General features: G+C 46.1%; 1 protein-coding gene across 3 annotated transcripts in view; it reads left to right on the top strand.

The window, feature by feature from the left end:
* Window positions 1-18188, top strand: part of arhgef12b (Rho guanine nucleotide exchange factor (GEF) 12b) — a 52549-nt gene that overhangs the window by 13207 nt on the left and 21154 nt on the right. For 2 of the 3 annotated variants that reach the window (XM_062536124.1, XM_062536123.1), the window contains exons 2-13: window positions 8979-8999; window positions 9157-9251; window positions 10867-10950; window positions 13057-13155; window positions 13322-13371; window positions 14121-14178; window positions 14350-14540; window positions 15072-15155; window positions 15637-15756; window positions 16491-16622; window positions 17185-17319; window positions 17714-17806. In XM_062536124.1, the coding sequence (XP_062392108.1) occupies window positions 8979-8999; window positions 9157-9251; window positions 10867-10950; window positions 13057-13155; window positions 13322-13371; window positions 14121-14178; window positions 14350-14540; window positions 15072-15155; window positions 15637-15756; window positions 16491-16622; window positions 17185-17319; window positions 17714-17806 (1162 nt within the window). The remainder of the gene's footprint in view (window positions 1-8978; window positions 9000-9156; window positions 9252-10866; window positions 10951-13056; window positions 13156-13321; window positions 13372-14120; window positions 14179-14349; window positions 14541-15071; window positions 15156-15636; window positions 15757-16490; window positions 16623-17184; window positions 17320-17713; window positions 17807-18188) is intronic. The other variant, XM_062536125.1, reaches the window with a different exon arrangement.

Raw genomic sequence — 18188 nt, 5'->3', positions numbered from 1 at the left:
CAATGCTCAAAGAAAAGATTTGTGTTGGGCACAGCTCGGCACTATACTTTTAAATGGTAAAATCCCTTGCCGAGATATTTTTGTTTGATGTCTTGCCACCCTTGTCCTTTGGCCGCACAGTATGCCATTGCCTGTATCTCTGTACATCACAGTGTATGGAGGAGTGAACGTTTGGTTTGTTCATGTTTATGAAAAGTGTCAACATTTATAAAGATTTTCCCTGACTTTTCTTTGATTTGTTATTGGCTGTAAGCAGCATGTATGCCCCTGTGCTTTGGCATTAAAGCGGGTTGTTTGCCTAGTGGCTGGAATCGTGTCTAGACCTTTGAAGAACACAAAGTGTCATGTTTGCTTTCCATGCACAGTGAATGGGTGGCTTCCCAGTGTAGTTAAACAAAGCCAATTGGTTCAGTCATTTGGACAGAAGTATAAGTGAGAGTAATTGGAGCATGTTAGCAGTATTGATTTGTGTAGCGATGTGAAGAATTGCATGCTATGCTGCCAAGCTACTGATACCGACACCACTGACATGGTCACAATGGGCCAGTGTTGAGATGGGCTTTGAAGGATTTGGACTGGAGCTATGAAATGGATATCCCCATTATCACTGACCGTAATTGTTTGCATTCTCAGAACAACTCAAAAATGAAGCACACAGGTCTCTCATATGTTGTGGAAGGGACTGATATTGTGTACACTGTGTCCTGTGATTGTAAGAACAACTGATGTTTAGATTTGTGTTGTGCAAAGACAAGTCATAGTGCTAATCAGCTATTTGTGTTGTGGAACTGGGTTCAGCAGGAAGATGTGTATAAAAACAGCTGCCACTGGTCTTAACCCAAATACAGGGCAGCTGCAGACAGCTGATCAGCTGGTTAAATGCATTCAAATGCTGTTAAGCTGGTTAAATGATACATCCAGGGTTAATATTGAAAGGAAATAACTAGAAACTTCCGCATTGATGGACAGTTGGAAGAGTGAATAAAGAGAAAACATGAAGAGGTGGTAGTGTCTTGATGAATATTCACATGAACGTATGCTTCCTAAAGTGTCTGGAACTGACTAAGCCACTCTGCCTACACAAGACACCTCATGAGCCTGCGGGACATGACACAACAGCAAATTCATACCACAGCGGTTTATTTATTTTACAAAAACTAAATTCTAACTAAATCTCGTATCATCAGAGGTTGGAACGTCCTGGTGACATAACTGACCACATTTCCTTTGGACGCGAGTCGTCATCATTTCCCTGTGCACTTGTAGAATGTTTTCATGTATCAAGAGGGATATCCACTTCTGTGGGCCTGTTGGCAGTTCCAGCCTTTAGAGAAAAAAAAATGGAAGTGCCAACCACATCACAAGCTGACAGTGTGCTGTTAGAGCCCATTTTTCTGTGTGATTATCCAGTAGTGTAAACACAAGGCCAACAAGCTTTTTATGCACACAGCTAACTGACTGACAAGACGTGAAAATTTGCAATGCAGTTCAGAAATCAGAATGAAACACTTTATGCAAATAGAAAAGACCTGGTCAACTTCTGATTTGTTGTCATCCTGAAAGACCCTTGTCTAGTTGATACTGTTTGTCAATATTGATTGTAGATAAATGTGTAGATTAAATGTGTAAAGTGATGCTGGTCCTAGTTTAGACCCAGATGTACTGTAGTGGCAGTGGTACTACTGCTGACCAAAAGTAATGCCAGGGATACAGTATGTTTGACTCACCTCACAAAAAGCCAATCCTCTTTGGTTTTAGAACCTCTTACCCATGATGTTACAGTATTCATTCTTTGGGCTTCGTTGTCTTCACTCAAAATATTTGATTTATTTGATGGATGCATTTGATGGATGCATTCTTAGAGAATGTTGTCCTCTCTGATGGCTAGTCGCTCAGCCACCAGTGTTTGCTGGGCTACATGCAGAGGTCATCATGCCTCTACTCAACCATGCTTTTCCATCATTGACCTCTCGCCACATGTAGAGCACTCCGCAGCAGTGATTTTGATGCATCTTTGTTAAAGTGGTCAGCTAGATGTGTATAATCCCTCTGCATCTACAGTGCCATGCTACCTGTGTGGTGCCTTCTGACTGACAACTACATGTAGATTATCCATGCATGTTCCTGGTGTTTTCCTGAATTTATATTCTTTCTTTTTTTTAAAAAAAAGAAAAAGAGTTCCTTATGTAGTGATTCAGTGAGCCTGGCTTTTGTAGTGGCGAGACATATTCAACCTGACATTCACTCCCGAAGAGGCGAAAGGCCAAGAGCACGGAGAATAGCGCAGAGCCTCGGGGCACGAGGAGAGGTCAGGGATCCTAATCACTAACCGTGATCCGCACTGACACCCAAGTGACCACGGCATTGGCTGCGTGGAGGTGGCCGAGGGCTCGTGATTTCATGATTTACTAGCGACGAAAACGAGTGTGTTTAGCACACATGGGCATTTTATAAGTGCGTCAGCGGACTGTTATGGCGAGCGTCTACTGCAGATGACTGCACTCATTTACCTTACTGTACAGACGTAATTACAGTACAGGCATTTTCTGCCTTTATATGTGCTGTGTGCTTCCTTGAGAGCCTAATATAACCGTTTACCTTGGCTCTGTTAGTGTAAAGGCGTAATGCTGTTCGTTTGCAGCACTTGCAGATATGGCTATGAACACTAGAATGCATCACTGTAGCCTTCATATTTATGTGCAGACGAGCATAGCTTTTACTTGAGGCACATTCTGCAGTTTGTTATGTCTGGTTTGTAACTGATTCGACCCCTCCCCCCAAAGGGAGTTGTGCATGTTTACAAGTGTTGGTCTCTGTAGAGGCCAATGTGTCGTGCAACCGTACAGCCATTAGATGTGATGGGGGCTGAGGCTCGTGCTCACGGACCCTCTCCTCGTATCTTGCTCGTTGTGTTGTCTTGGTCAATAGCTCTGAGGTGCTGGTGTTGTTGTGGGTGAGGGGGATTTGATAACATCCTGCGGTTGTTGGTCCAAGTTAAGAATCAGAGACGTTGAGTTGATGCCAATGCTGCAGTTTGGACTGGGCATCCCCAGGGAGTCGTTCACCTCAAATAACTCCAAAGGGCCTCTGCATCCTCCATCGTCTTGAGGAAACCACGCCATTCTAAATGCTCTTGCCTATAGATTATATCAAGAAAGCACAACATTGTGTCTATGTTTAGTCATGGAATTTGAACAACAAGGCCACTAAATATTCGCTTGAATATTTTGATACGTTTGAGGACACTCGGTCTTGGTTTAGAATCACTGTGGTGGCACACATGATTTTACATGAAGTGCATCTGTGCCCAAACTGGCTGTGGAATATGACATGACTAACTGTTGTTGATACTGTCGCACCCACCTAGCCTGATGTCGTCATGCTCAATTCTAGAATTTGGGTCTGATACTGCTCCATTGGAATGTGATTATGGGGCATGTTCCAACTGGTATGGTAACTGATATGCACTCAATTAGACACGATAGGAAAATCTAAATGTCTAGCTTCTAGTGACAGCATTTTTGTTGCAAACAAAATCAACCGAAGCGTGCTCAGGTGCCGTGATAGATGAGGGACTGTTGCTCATCTGTCCATCATAGTACAAAGCCCACCCAAACAATTTGATTGATTCTAATCGCTCTGGTTCGGGCACAGTTGCTTCTCCATGGAACAAGTCCAGGCTGAACTTCCCGACCTCAAGTGTTGTGGGAGGAGCCAAGTTTGGGGTGGCTATCCAGGGCCCAGGCCACCACCCACCCACTCTCATGCTTTACTATAAAAGTTCAGTAAAACTTCCAAAGGTACCGCCTTTGTCAAAATTGGCGTAATTTGTGCATAGATCGAAGGCCAGTGTTCCACCTCTTGGATTTTCATGGAGGTTTGATATGTGATCTGGGACGGTCCACGAACTGGATGCAACAAAAATGATTTTTGTTGCCATTAGTTTTGCGTTGGGTTAAATTTTCTCATAGATTGCCTGGCTGGACTACCAGTCCTTGCGGATGTGTGGGGACAGGCTGGCGTGCTGGCTTCCCCTGGGCTAACTGGGCTAACTGGGCTAACTGGGCTGGTGGAGCTGTGTGGAGCCTCTGATCCTGCCCTCCAGGGTCCACTGCAACAGCGCTACTGCTTGTGCCTGTGCCTTGTTTTCTTTTTTTTAATCTTTGGTAGTTAGTCTTTTTTTCTCTCACTCCTCTCTCTTTCTCTCTCCCTCCTCTCCTCTCCTCCTCCTCTCTTCCTCCTCTCCTCTCCTTTCCCTTCCCCCCCGCCCGTTGCAATCATAATAAAATGTGAACGGACAGTCTAGCGTGAAGAAATGTACGTCCCCGAGCCGTGTGGAGATGCTGCCCGCTCAGCTCACATGCTCATCAGGGTTACTGGGGCAGAAGGAGAGCTCGACTCGACTCCCCACAGGCTCTGGAGATGAGACAAGACCAGACCAGACCAGACCAGACCAGACCACATCCCCATCCTGGAGCCCTGAGGAGAGCCAGGAAGGTGGTGGAGGAGGAGGTGGTGGTGCTGCAGCTAGAGGAGGTGGTGGAGGAGGAGGAGGCCAGACAAGGAGCAAGGTGTGGCAGCCATGATACAAGCCACACACCTTTCCTTAAAGAGACCCTATGCAACTTTCTGCAGAAGACGGATCGCTCTTTGTTTACATCTGGAAGTCTGAGACGAAGAACCACGCTTGCAATTTATATATTTAAATATAACCTATAGATGTATAAATATACACGCTAAAGCTGTTGGGGAAGCTCTGCAGAGAAAATGCAAGCATAAAACGAGCGAAAACGAACAACGAAACCGAAACCAGAGATGAAATCGCCAATCCTGCATAGTTCCTCTTTAATTACCTTGTCAGACTCATCAGCTGCACTCTCCGTACAGAGATTTACTTTAACTACCGAGCTGGATATTTCAACCGGCTCTTTATTATACTGTTACTACCACAGGCAATATATCTGGCAATATAGCAAGCCTGTAGATTTCGTTCACTTTGCTAGAGTATAATCGATGACAAAGTTGTAGTCTACAATATGGTTTTCAGGCTACTCTGAATAGTCTAGACTATGGCGAACAGACTACTCTGTATATGGTGAACAGACATACTGTACATCTAGAGCATGTCTAGACTATGGTGGACAGAATACATTACTTTACATTACATTTAATCATTCAGAAGACACAGCGGTGCAGCAGAAGGAGTTTAGGTTCACAAAGCACAGAGCAGGACGTGGGATTCTTCATTGTGTCTGTCTATTTATAATTCTTATCAGCGTTGTAACTGCTTCTGAGCAACTACTTGATAAATCTTTTTCTGGATTCCCTGTGGGTGAAAAGTCAAGTTGCGAAGGCCTCTCCTTGCATAATGCCGTTTTCCCGTCAAGTGACTTCTGATGAGGAGATGCTCCGAGTGGCACACTGAGCGTTTGGGCAGAGCGGCCGGCCGCCGCAAGATTTAACAAGCTTACCAGCTTAACTTGACAAACAAATGCAAATAATCTGAAATAATAACAAAAGCCAAAAATTGACCGGGAGGCCAAGCCACAGTAATCCAGAAGCCAAGAATTACCGCGACGTGAGCCGCTCAGCAGAAGTGTGTGTGTGGTGCTCTCTGGTAGCCCCCTCCTTCCTGGCCTGCCCTTCGTCTCCTCCTCCTCCTCCTCCTCCTCCTCCTCCTCCTCCTCCTCCTCCTCCTCGGCCATCTTTGTAAATAATTAGCCGTCTCCAGGGCCCAGAGCCAGGCAGGCACACATGCATGGTTTTGTTTTCCTTCTGGTCACAGACTCCAAACACGGGACCGCCTTTGACATGCATCTCCTCTGGCGCCCCATCGTAGCGAAGGCTTCGGGAGTTTGCAGGGCGGCGATCTCTGCTCACACATAATTCATGAAAGGCGTTTCCATGCCATCTCGCTCCTTTTTTGGGGGGCCAATGGAAACAGGAGCTGTCATACGACTTGTGTGTTTGTGTGTGTGTGTGTCTATGTGTGTGTGTTGTGTTGTGTGTGTGTGTCTGTGTGTGTGTCTGTGTGCACGCAGTAATGTCCTTGTTGTGTGGAGAGCACTATGATTTCTCTCTTTCTCATTGTTGTGTTTATATCTGAAGCCTGCTTGTTTTCCTTGCAACCTTGAAACTTTGCATAAGTCTACAGTGAAATCTGTGTATATGTACATCCAGAATTCAAAACCCAATCCTTTATATACCTTAAACAGAAATGATCATTTGTAGAAACAAGCTGCTTGGCTTAGCTTCTGGCACACTTACATGTAAGTACTTTGTCTCGATGGCAGCCAAGGAGCCTTGTTTCTATAGTAGTCTCTCTGAACTTTGCATATACCGGAGTCTACTACATTCACAATCTGAGCATTCGCTATACCTTCCCTTTTTGTCTTGATATGATCATGTATTTAAACTTGTCTCCTGCTGACCAGTGTCTCTTGTGATAGCAGACCAACTAGAAGTGTCCATCATACAATCCAAATGGTCCCAAATACCTGCAATCGTAATAAACTCACTTGTGCCATCTAAATCCACAAGTTATGAAACACGATGGCTCCGACAGTTTACATGAAGGAGTATTTAAGGGGTAAACGTTTTAAATGATTTCCTAATAAACTCCACCTTATGCAACAGCTTGCTGTAATTTGTGACAAGTGTGCAATTACTGCGGTAAGCAGATTGTGTGCTGAGCGCTCTGCCAAACCCAAACTTGTTGATGGTGAGCCGGTTTATGGAGGCTTATTTTTCTGTTGCAGTATTAATCCCTCTACTCAACTATGTCATTTTCCACATTTGTGGTCCCGTACAGCAGGAGGGTCCCCTGTGATCAATCTGTTCTTTAATCGTTATTGTGTCGTACGTTGTGCTCAGGCCTTGCAAAGAAAAAGAGATTCTGTGGCCAGTGCTGATATGCTGGGAAAATGACAGACATGATCCAGCTTCTTTTTGTTCAAATAGGCCCCTCTGCCTTATGGAAAAAAGGGAATGTCCTGTGAGACCTTTGTGTCTGTATGCTTTGTTGAGCCGTCATTGTCATTTTCTGGACCAAAGCGGCTATTTTTAACTGCCCAGTTCTCAACCATTTCCTACCTAACCCTCAGCCCATTTCCAAGTGACTACATTTCAAGGACCAAATGTCAGCAGAGATTCTTTGCTCCCAGAATGAGTTAGACACGGTCTTCCTTGCAAAAGCGGACTAGTTGGACTATTTTCTGGCTTGAGCAAGAAAATACATAGCTGCTCTATGGATCTCATGCAAAACTGCTCACATGCCTCAAAGAGGTAAAAAACCTGATCCTTGAACAACACTGCTTTCTCATCAAATGATTTGGGTTGCAGCAGTACACTGACAAATATATATTATTTATGCATTAAGCAGCTTAAGTGCTATGTGTTTTGGTAATGTTGTGGAAATAGGACAAGATGCATCCTTTTGATAAAGATGAGACTGCATGAGTCAGAGACAGCTTCTTCTCTGCACCGTGGCTGGAAAGCTTGGCATTGTGTGACTGCGTTTCGGAATGTTTAGGCTCTGGGATTGTTGACCACGGAAAGCTGAAATAGAAGTTCTCAGTCAGAGAGAGGGAGGGAGAGAGGGAGGGAGAGAGAGAGGGAGAGAGAGAGAGAGAGAGCGATGAGCGAGCTTGAGACTAGCCAAATCCTGCCCCCTGCATTTCCTTACGACCCCCCCCCCTTTCCACGACCAGCACCTCCCCCCACCCCCTTCACCCCCCCCCCCCCCCCCCCATTCACACATTCAGGAAATGGGAGCCCTGCCAGAAGCCCTCTCTGTTTCCGGGAATCAGTCCCACAATGCCGCTGTGTAGTTGTCGGCTCTGACGTGAGCGCCATTGTTCCCGGCGCAGGGCTCATTGTTGAAGGGAAGGAACAGCAGCAAAAACAAAAACCACCCGCGGAAGGAGCAGGGGAGGGAGCACACAGAGTCTGTGCTATTTCTGTAGAGAGACTCTCCACGCCCCCCCCCCCCCCCCCCCACCCCGACCCCCCCTCTCCCACCCCCCCACTCAAGGTTGGAGAGCTGTATAGAGGCCCCTAATAAGAGCAGATAGGACTGCTTGCAGAGAATGCTCGGGCATGTAGAGCAGAGAGATTATGTGTTTGTTCAATATATGAGGACTATAGATAGCGATAGGTAGATGTGGAAACTGTGTGTAGTGATTAGGGGTGAAGGAGGATTGGCAAACACTAATTGAGTCACTGATAGTATGATTGCTGAAGTGGGTGTTACTTCATATAGACTACACAACTGTTTATCTTGCCCGTCCAGATAGTGGATTTTAGGCTATGCACAAACCCTCTGTCCGCAACAAATAAAGTTTGCACAACGGGCGCAGTTCTAGTTCTTATTTGATTTAAAGAGATCTTGTGTGTGGAACAGCTTACGACATAAACATTGATAATGTCAGTTCCCTGTAGTTCCTGTTCAATTGCTTAACGTAATGTAAATAATGTAACCTAATTAGTTGGAATAATACTGAGTGGGCTCAATCTATATAGAGAGTGGTCCTTGTATTGTATTGTATTGTATTGTATTGTATTGTATTGTGTTGTTTAGAGATTGCTTCATCTCCTGTGTGGTCTGTGAGTCATATCCCTAATCCTGGGTTACAGAAGAGGCTGATGGCAGAAGGTCCTTTGATAGTGTCAAGGGGTTCTGGGAAAAGTCATCTCACAGGTGGGCTCAGCTCGTGGAGAATGAACACGCCGGTAGCGTTTTATCTCGATGGATCACAGCGAATGGCGTGGGAGAACAATAGATAATCATGGGGTTTTGTGACGGTGCTTGGTGTATGGTTATGGGTGCCACATGGGAAAATGAACTGAAAAAGACGAAGTGTCACCAAGCAGCGTTACGGGAACTGGAAGTGTGGTTTTTTTTTGACCTGTGCTTTTTGGAGTGTTGATGGATTGTCTCTGGGATTCTGCCTCATTCTTTCCCATTTCCTCTCTTGCAGGTTTCCCAAAAAAACTACCAGGTGAGAGGGGAGGGGCTCTCCAACATGTCCTGCTGTCCACACGTGCCCTGTGAACGAGCTCACCACTGTGGGAAACATGAGATGATGAATGCATGTGTTGTACAAGTCACTTAGATTAATATTAAATTAAGAGGTTTGTGTGTGCGTGCGTTTGTAGGACAGGAAGTATTCTCGGCAAGGACCATCCCCCAGACAAGAAGTCCAAGAGCGACAAGCCAGCTGTCTCCTCCTCCAATGAGTTTGATCCCACAGGTAATAAGCCCCGGTGCACACACACAACTCACACAGTAATCCAGCAGCACACACACAAAGCAGTAGCCCATGAGTGATCCATGTGGATCAAACCACCTTTACATGTCTCAAGTCACGGTGTGAGCTCAAAAGCTTATGCATCTCTTGCTTTGTTGCCATACTGTTGTAGCGCAGCCAAGTTGGCGTATATCTCTTAAAGACGTCACTTTGTTCTCATAGTAGTTAGTGTAGTGGAGCCAGGTTGGCTTTATTCAAATTCAAGGTTTTTTTTTTTTTTTTATCTTATCCCACTTTTCCTCATGCTCCTTTCTGAAGCACATTATGTACACTAATGAGTGGAGTAAAAACAATACACCTTCAACTGCCCACTGTGGCCTCTGCCATCAAAACGACAAAACGACCCCAACGACACGCAATCTCGCCACCCATGGAGTTTCCTGTGCTGCTGCCAGTATTGTGATTTCATAAACACCGTGTGGCCCTCACCGTAGCAGTGTCCCTGCACTTCTCCCGGCCTGTGGTTGCTCCGAGCCCTGCCGGCCGGCCAGCTGAGCGGCGAGATCGGCGTGGTGTAAGTGCGTATTTGCCTGGGTCTCCGTCTGACAGCGCCAGGCTGTTTACTCAAGTGCCCTCTTTACGATGATTGACGTGGCGCGCTATCGCCAAAAGGATGCTCGCAAGAGAGCTTATCGCTCTCACAGACATGCCCGCGCTTGTGTAGCTGGATACGGGTGACGCCAGGGGAGGGTTAGTAGTACCGCTGAGCTCCCGTGAGGGGATCGGAGACCGCAGGGGTGCCTGTACTTGATTTAAGGACAGGTGCCACGGTGGCGTCTTTATTCAGTCAATTCCCACTGGAGGGGCTTTGATCCGATACGGCGGGCGGTGGCTGGGGGAGGGGACTGATGTGCACGGGTTTTGAAGTGTAAATCTGTAGTGTAGTATCCCGAGTCGGTCTTGTCTGTGCTCTCCTCTGCCTTTATCAGTGTAGGGCTGAGTCATAACCAGTGTGGCTCTCCTGTCAGTATGTCTGTTAGATCAGGAATATAAACTCTAATCTCTCGAGGATGAAAGAAGCGCTATCTGTGTCTGTGCTCTGCCTGTGTCTAAGTATCACTGTATGTGTCGTATGGGTGTCAGTGCTTTTAGCTGGATTCTTAGTGAGTAAACTTCAACTGTTTTTTATGAATTTCTTGCATTTTACACTGGATTTTATATTTCATGCATTAAATATATGCAGTCTCCTAGTCATGCCTGCAACTGATTAGCCAGAATTGGGACAGTCACCACCAGAAAATTGCCATGTCATTCCTCCCCATGATGGGAGATGTTGTGGTTGGAAATGGCAAGTTAGTAATTGCTACCAGAAATAGGCTTGGGTGAGAAAGTCATCACTAGCTACCACCACACAACATTGTTAAAAAACGGCTGCAATTCAGTCGGAAACATTTGAAAGCCAAATGATACATTTGTACTGACGTATATACTTTTTAATGTTTTGAAAGTCTCCATAGACATTTCTTTCTTTTTTTTTCTTCTGTTTTTTTCCCCCCTCCTTGTTCATTTGTTCCCTCTCCCCTCTGGCTGCTGTGTCCGGGGTGTGTTCTGCTGGCAGAGGCGCCCGTGCTGAACAGCAGCCTCAGCAGCAGTAGCAGCAGCAGCAGCTGTGTTGTAGCCGACGCAAAGCCAGAGTCCTGTGGTAAGCTGACGCTGGTGTTGGTGCTGCTGTGGCTTCCTCCTCCTCCTCTGCCTGCCCGTGTGTGTGTGTGTGTGTGTGTGTGTGTGTGTGTTTGTGCGGTCTCTCCCACTACCCAACACATTGCTCCATTCCTGAACAACACACATACACGCACAGACACTCTCTCTCACACACACACACACACACACACACACCATCTTTCCCTTGGCCTGGAATTAACTCTTTAGACTCATCATGTGTTGTTAACAGTTTCCTGGTTAGAGGGTGTTTGCTCCAAATAGCCTGTTTTTTTTCCGTCTCTGAATTAGGACCTCACTACCACCGCCATAACAGCTTATATTTAATGAGAGTATTTAGCATGCAGTATTTATCCATTTGCCCACCCTGCATTATGATGGCAGGCCTTGCTGCTCAGAGTACAGGTGCTTAGCTGCACCTTGACAGCAGAGCTGTGAGAACAGGTCCAGGTTAGCTTTACATACGGTTGGTTTGGCATGCAAATACAGCTGTACGCATTCAGAAGTAAACATGTGCGCTGCTGTTGGTGCAAAAGAGGAAAAGGGAAGTGACATTTTTGGAGGGAAGTCTTTGGTCAATGACTTGCAATGTGTAGAACAACCTTAAAACAATGTTCTGAAAGACTCAACTTGTCTTCACTATCAGTTAGCAAGTAAAAGGTACTAGTGCCACTAGCATTAGATTGTTGATTAGTCGCTACTCTTTTATTTCTGCATCAGGTTGTTCATAATCCAGACTATATCTGTCAGTCCTAGTAAATCTTGCCAAGCTGTTAAGCCCAGAAGTATACAGTACATATTTGAATACTAAGGAAGTAGATTTGTACAGTATGATGTGGGATGTAGCATGCAGTTGATGGTCTGGGACTAATAACTTATCATATTACTTATCCTTCTGTTTTTATGATGGGCACTTTATTGTACTAAAAGGGTGCCGTGACCGTTCCCGTTTTTGCCTTTGGTTTTCAAATAACCTGTTCACAATCACAAGCAGCTTCATTTGAATGGGTGTGTGTTCTGTTCTGTGAGCATGTGTGCACAGTTTTGTAAACACACGCACTGATTCTCACTGAGATATACTGCTTAAAGCCAGCAGGCCACTCATCACCTCGAAGCTCACGAACGTCCGTCTGCATATCATGCTTAAAGGGACACTTCACCGATTAGCATTAAGCTTTGTATCTTTAGAAAACCAGTCATGTTTTTGAATGGTCGTGCATCATTCCCTCAGTTTGCCTTGAGATAGGAGAAATACGGATTTCAATGAAACCCATGACTAGGACTTCCTGCTTTCAATTATGTAAAATGATGATTTTTACATCATTGAAAGCAGGAAGTCCAACATTGAAATCTGTATTTCTTCCATCTCAAGGCAAACTGAGGGAATGATGCACGACCATTCAAAAACATGACTGGTTTTCTAAATATACAAAGCTTAATGCTAATCGGTGAAGTGTCCCTTTAAATGTCCAGCTTTATCCCTGTGTGCGCAGTGCGCTGTAGCTGGGCAGTCGAGAGACGTACAGTCCTAGTGGATGTGTGGACAGTTGACACTTTTGCCTGTAGTGCAACTGTTCACGACAAGATGCTGTGTGTATCTCCAGGTTATTCTCTCTCTCTCTCGTGAGGGGAAATGAGTGTCTCAGCTGAATCTCTGAAAGTCCGTTTGTGAGACTGGACGCAGTCAGTCCGATCCACCATCGTCCAGCGTGTCTGGATATCTGTATTCCAAGTCGTCCGCCTTGGAAGTCACTTTGTCTGGCGGCCTTCCGTTGACCCTAACATGCAGCGCAGCTTCCAGCACATTCTGCCCTGAGATGGTGGCGTCTGTGCCTGCCAAGCTCATCCTTTTATCTGACTCTTGATCAAACCTAATCATGTGACTCTGTCTTTATCTCTCCTTCCCTCATCCCCCCATTCTCCTCCTCCCCCTGCTCGCATCTCCTCCTCTCCACACCTGTTGCCTGTATCCCTGCCCTCTCTTTCTTTCCTTCTTTCTTCCTGTCATCCCCTCTTTTCATCTTTCTTTATTTCTTTCACCCCCCCCCTCCTGCCTCCCCTTTTCTTTCTCCCTCTCCTCCGCACCCAGGGCTCGTTCAGCGTTGTGTCATCATTCAGAGAGATGAGAATGGCTTCGGCCTGACCGTCAGCGGAGACAACCCCGTGTTTGTGCAGCTCGTCAAAGACGGTGAGTGTGTGTTTCCCATCACGCATCCTCTCCCTCCTGTCGCTCGCCGTCACACACTCTGTCCTCAGCCCCCCCACCCCACCCCTCCCCAACACACACACACACACACACACACACACTCCCCTTCTTCCCTCGTTCTTCATTTCCTTCCTCTCCTTCCCTTCAGATGGAGCTGCCATGCGAGCTGGTGTTCAGACAGGAGACCGGATCATAAAGGTGCGTGCGCTCGCATGCTGATGACTGAACCTGTAATCTGACATTTAACACTTCACAGAAAACTAGCCACGGAATTCTAGCTGTCCGTCATTGTGCACCAGACGTTGAACTGAATGTATATAGTCAAGGGAATATGAACAATACCTTTAAATACCCGAAGGGCAACATGGCAAGGTTACCTTTATTTAAAGTTTAAAGTGTAAATTGAGATGGGGTGTTGTTAGATATATTAGCATGCCACTTACGGACGCCACGTGACGATGTATAAAGGTTAGTAAGAACAAGGGCGCAAAGAGAAGCAGCTGTCTGTAAATATACAACAATTTTAGTTTCATATGCATGTTTATATGCATTCACTAGCACACTGCCGTGTAAGAGTCCCACACCACACACCATGGCTACATGTATCAAGATGCATACTTAAATGTTTACCATTGATGTCCCTGTGTCCATCTGTAATGAGCCTGATCTGATATCAGTCATCTGTCTATCCCCTCGCGACTGTCAAGCAATGACATTCAGGGCAGCATAACCTTAACACAGGTTAGGAACCTCTAGATAAGGGGGTATCTGTCCCGCTGGTCATTTGTTTATATGTCATTATGTCATCTACTGGCAAGAGGCAGAACTGCAGTTTGATTTTCAATTGCATTGGGCCTACTGCAGTGCATTCTGATGGATTGTTTTCATTGATTGTTTAAATCTTAATGCTTAGTTATGACTATGATGCATTTATCCCCCTTTCCTAGGTCAATGGAACATTAGTAACACATTCAAACCATGTGGAAGTTGTTAAGTTGATAAAATGTGAGTAAAATATCATACTTTTCATCACATGGGTCGGATAATCTCTTCAGTGATGCACCATTGACTCCTCCTCCCCTCTCCCTCCCTCCCTCTCTCCCTCCCTCTCTCTCTCTCTTTCTCTCTCCCTTCCCCCCTCCCTCTCCCTCTCTCTCTCCCTCTCTCCGTCTGCAGCGGGCTCCTATGTGGCCCTCACGGTGCTCGGCCGGCCCCCAGGGCTGCCTCAGATCCCACTGTCCGAGGGCGAGGGAGACTCGGGGTCCCTCTCCCTGTCCTCCCCGCACTCCCCTGGCCCCACCACAGGGGAGCGCTCCTCCACCTCCTCCAGCCCCTCCGACCGCGTCACCTCCCCCCTTCCTGCCTGGGTAAGAGAACCTGTGCCCCGAGCATCACACTTAAGCAATAAGCCCCGAGAGGCCGTGCTTTATACTGTATAATTGAACAGCTAAGGCACGACGGGAAGCGGATTTCATGAAACAAAGGCACAGCAACGAAAAATGTAACGATGTATTCATAGATAATCATTCTTCCGCCAAGAAATATACTCCCTCCATATGAATGGTTGCAATGCAACAACGAGACGCAGCCACTCTAACTTTTGTGCCAGTTGTGCTAGCGCATTATTACTATAGAACGAAATGCGGTCGAGGTGTGTGTTTATCGTGATATATACAACGGCATCGAACGCGAATCAGCCTATTATAATCAAGGACCGGAACTTTCCCCCTCTGAACTCTCAAAGTGTGTGCTAAATATGTCTCCACAGACTAAGTGCATATAGAATATGAATTATTTTAGGGTCACTTCATGATCTCTGACATCTTGACGATAGGATGCCCATGTGATGTTTTGCATTCAGAGCCTTCTTACTCAACAAAACAAATCTCTTCTGTTAGGAGGAGAACAGCACAGCGTACCATCAGAAGGTGGATATCCTGCACCTGCAGAAGATGCTGACGAAACAGCAGCAGAGTTACCAGGCAAGTGTTGCTCCTGCACTACTGGAGTGAATTGACTGGGGGATATACAGGAAGACTCCCAGGGGGGACTTCAGAAGGGTTCCCACACCTCTGTGATGACGAAGACATGATCAAGCATGACGCGTGTTGTTTTGTTGTTGTTGTTTGTGCTCGTTGATCTCCATGGCTACTCATCGAAAGTCTTTGAATTGCAACACACACACACACACACACACACACACACACAGACACACACACACTCACTCACACTCACTCACACTTCACTTCTGGTGCTTTCCTTTTGTAACCACCTTAATTTCAGTTCTCTCTTCCGGGGGATGCGGCACACATGCGATCGTGTACACACACACACACACACACACACACACACACACACATACACACACACACTCACTCTTGAGTACCCTTGGGTGTTGTAACAGCAGCGCGTGTGCGGCTCAGTCAGTCGTGTGTGTGTATCCTGACCTCTCGCTCACTGCAGGCCATGAAGGAGGAGTGCAGCAGGAACCCCTCTCCCAAACTACTGAAGATGATCCAGGAAGCCGAGAAGCACATTACACTGCTCCAGGGACAGCTGAGCAAGGCTACAGCAGCTGGACAGGTGCGTAGACACGGGATACGGGACACGGGACACGGGACACAGTCAGGACACACAACACACAACACAGGACACCACTTACTACTACACATACATACAGTAGATACTTTACATACATACATACATACATACATACATACATACATACATACATACTTTACATACATACATACATACATACATACATACATACATATATACATTCATTCATACATACATACTTTACATACATACATACATGTACATTCATTCATACATACATACATACATACTGTACGTACTGCACATGCCTACATACACACACATAGACACACTCACTCGCACTCACATGCCTCTTCCTCTTCCTTGCGTGCGCATACTGTACTCACAGAAACACACACTTGACGAGGCATTTTGTGATGGTTCCCTTTAGTAATTTTAGATCCTTGTGAACAAAGCCGTGTTACTGGGTGAGAACATTTGCTGAAGTTGTGGTAGAAGGTGATGAGCTTAAATCTTGACATTCTTTGGTGCATAAGCATTGAGATGAGATGATGAGTTGGGGTCTGTGCTTGTGAAACACTGTGTGTTGTGTTGTGATGCGTTGTATTGTATTATGCTGCGTTGCGTTGCGTTGCGTTGCGTTGCGTTGCGTTGCGTTGCGTTGCGTTGCGTTGCGTTGCGTTGCGTTGCGTTGCGTTGCGTTGCGTTATATATGTGTGTATTCACTGACTGAAGCCTTGTGCCTGTTGTGCCAGGATGGCGGCGTATCATCTCAGCTGTCGGAGGCTGACGTGGATGACGTGGGCGGTGGTGAGAGTGAGCAGCCGCTGTCCTGGGCCACTGACTCCGCCCCAGACGGCTCCTGGCCCAACAGCACCGCGCTTCCTGTAAGGGCTTTAACCCTCCGCTCCCCTCCGCTCCCCTCCGCTCTACTCTACTCTAACTCTACTCTACTCTAACTCTACTCTCTGCTCTAACTCTACTCTAACTCTACTCTACTCTACTCTAACTCTACTGTCTGCTCTAACTCTACTCTAACTCTACTCTACTCTACTCTACTCTACTCTACTCTACTCTACTCTACTCTGCTCTACTCTACTCTACTCTACTCTACTCTACTCTACTCTACTCTACTCTACATTTTCCCAGAATTGTTGTTATAATTGCTTTAAAAAGCTTAAAATGTTTACCATGTTGTAAGTCACTTTGGTTAAAAAGCGTCAGCCAAACGTAATGTAATGTAATGTAGTGTAATGTAATGTACTCTGCTCCGTCACATCCAACACACCAGCGCTTACGAAAATGACATTTGCATCTCATTTGATTTCTTCATGTAGCAGACGCTAACCGCCAATGATCCAGAGATAATTTTATGTATCTATCTATCTACCTAACATCTATGTGTGTGTGTGTGTGTGTGTGTGTGTGTGTGTGTGTTTTATTCTGCAGGCCTCTCCGTACCCAAACGCTGCCCTCCCAGATAGTCCGTGCCAAAGACAGACCCCCTGCCACAGCCCAAAGACCACTTGCCGCGGCAGCGTGAACTCCTGCCCCTCGCCCGACACGGAGGACCTGCCAGAGCTGGTGAGCACGGCTAGCTTCTCCGCTGGCCCGTCTGCACACAGGATGCCTTCACGTTGCCTTTTAAAATAAACTAATGTGATGTTTTAAAGTCACTTTGGAGCGTCTGCAAAATGCTATAACTGTAACAAATCAGAGAAAAATACCCATCTGACGATGAAAACCAACCACTCTTGTATTATGGCGTTTGGGGAAATTGCTTTTTGTCTACTTCTTCTAGCTATTTGTAGCATATGTCCAGTACTATTCATGTCTTTTGTTGACCGTTTGTCTGCGGCTGATTATCACTGAGATTAAAACACATGTCTGTGGCCCTGAGTGAGAAGCGGTGTGGTTTTCCTGTGTGTGTGTGATACAGGTTGTGTGTGTTTTCTCTCTCTCTCTCTCCCTCTCGCAGGACTCCCAGTCCAGTCTCGGCAGCCCCATGTCACGCCAACCCCCTCAGATCATCGGCGCCGAGGACGACGACTTCGATGCTGAACAGGACCAGGTGAGTTCTGAGTCCAGCTTTTGGTTAGTTCACCAAAACGTCCACCCACCCATCACCCCCCCGCTGGTATGTCCTGAAATAATGAATGAGAAAGCCTTTGCTGCAGAAAAGCAAATGCTCTTAATGTAATTCTCCCTTTTCTCTGACTTTGCAACTAGACTTTAGCCTGGCTAGCGCCTACCACTTCTCAGACACGAGCCGGGCTTTTTAAGATTTTAAAATATAATTTATGAATACTTCAAGATGAGTGTGTGGGGTCAAGGGGCAAATAGATACTACTTTAAGCATGCCTATCGGATGTCAAAGGTGAAATCGGCCTATCATGCTGAAGAAGGGTGTCTTGGCCGAAATGCCGAAACGATTTAAAAAAAAAAAAATTCAA

The sequence above is a fragment of the Sardina pilchardus genome, chromosome 5, assembly GCF_963854185.1.
Source record: "Sardina pilchardus chromosome 5, fSarPil1.1, whole genome shotgun sequence".
In the NCBI taxonomy this organism is placed as follows: Eukaryota; Metazoa; Chordata; class Actinopteri; order Clupeiformes; family Clupeidae; genus Sardina; species Sardina pilchardus.
This window is presented reverse-complemented; position numbering and strand designations above follow the sequence as displayed.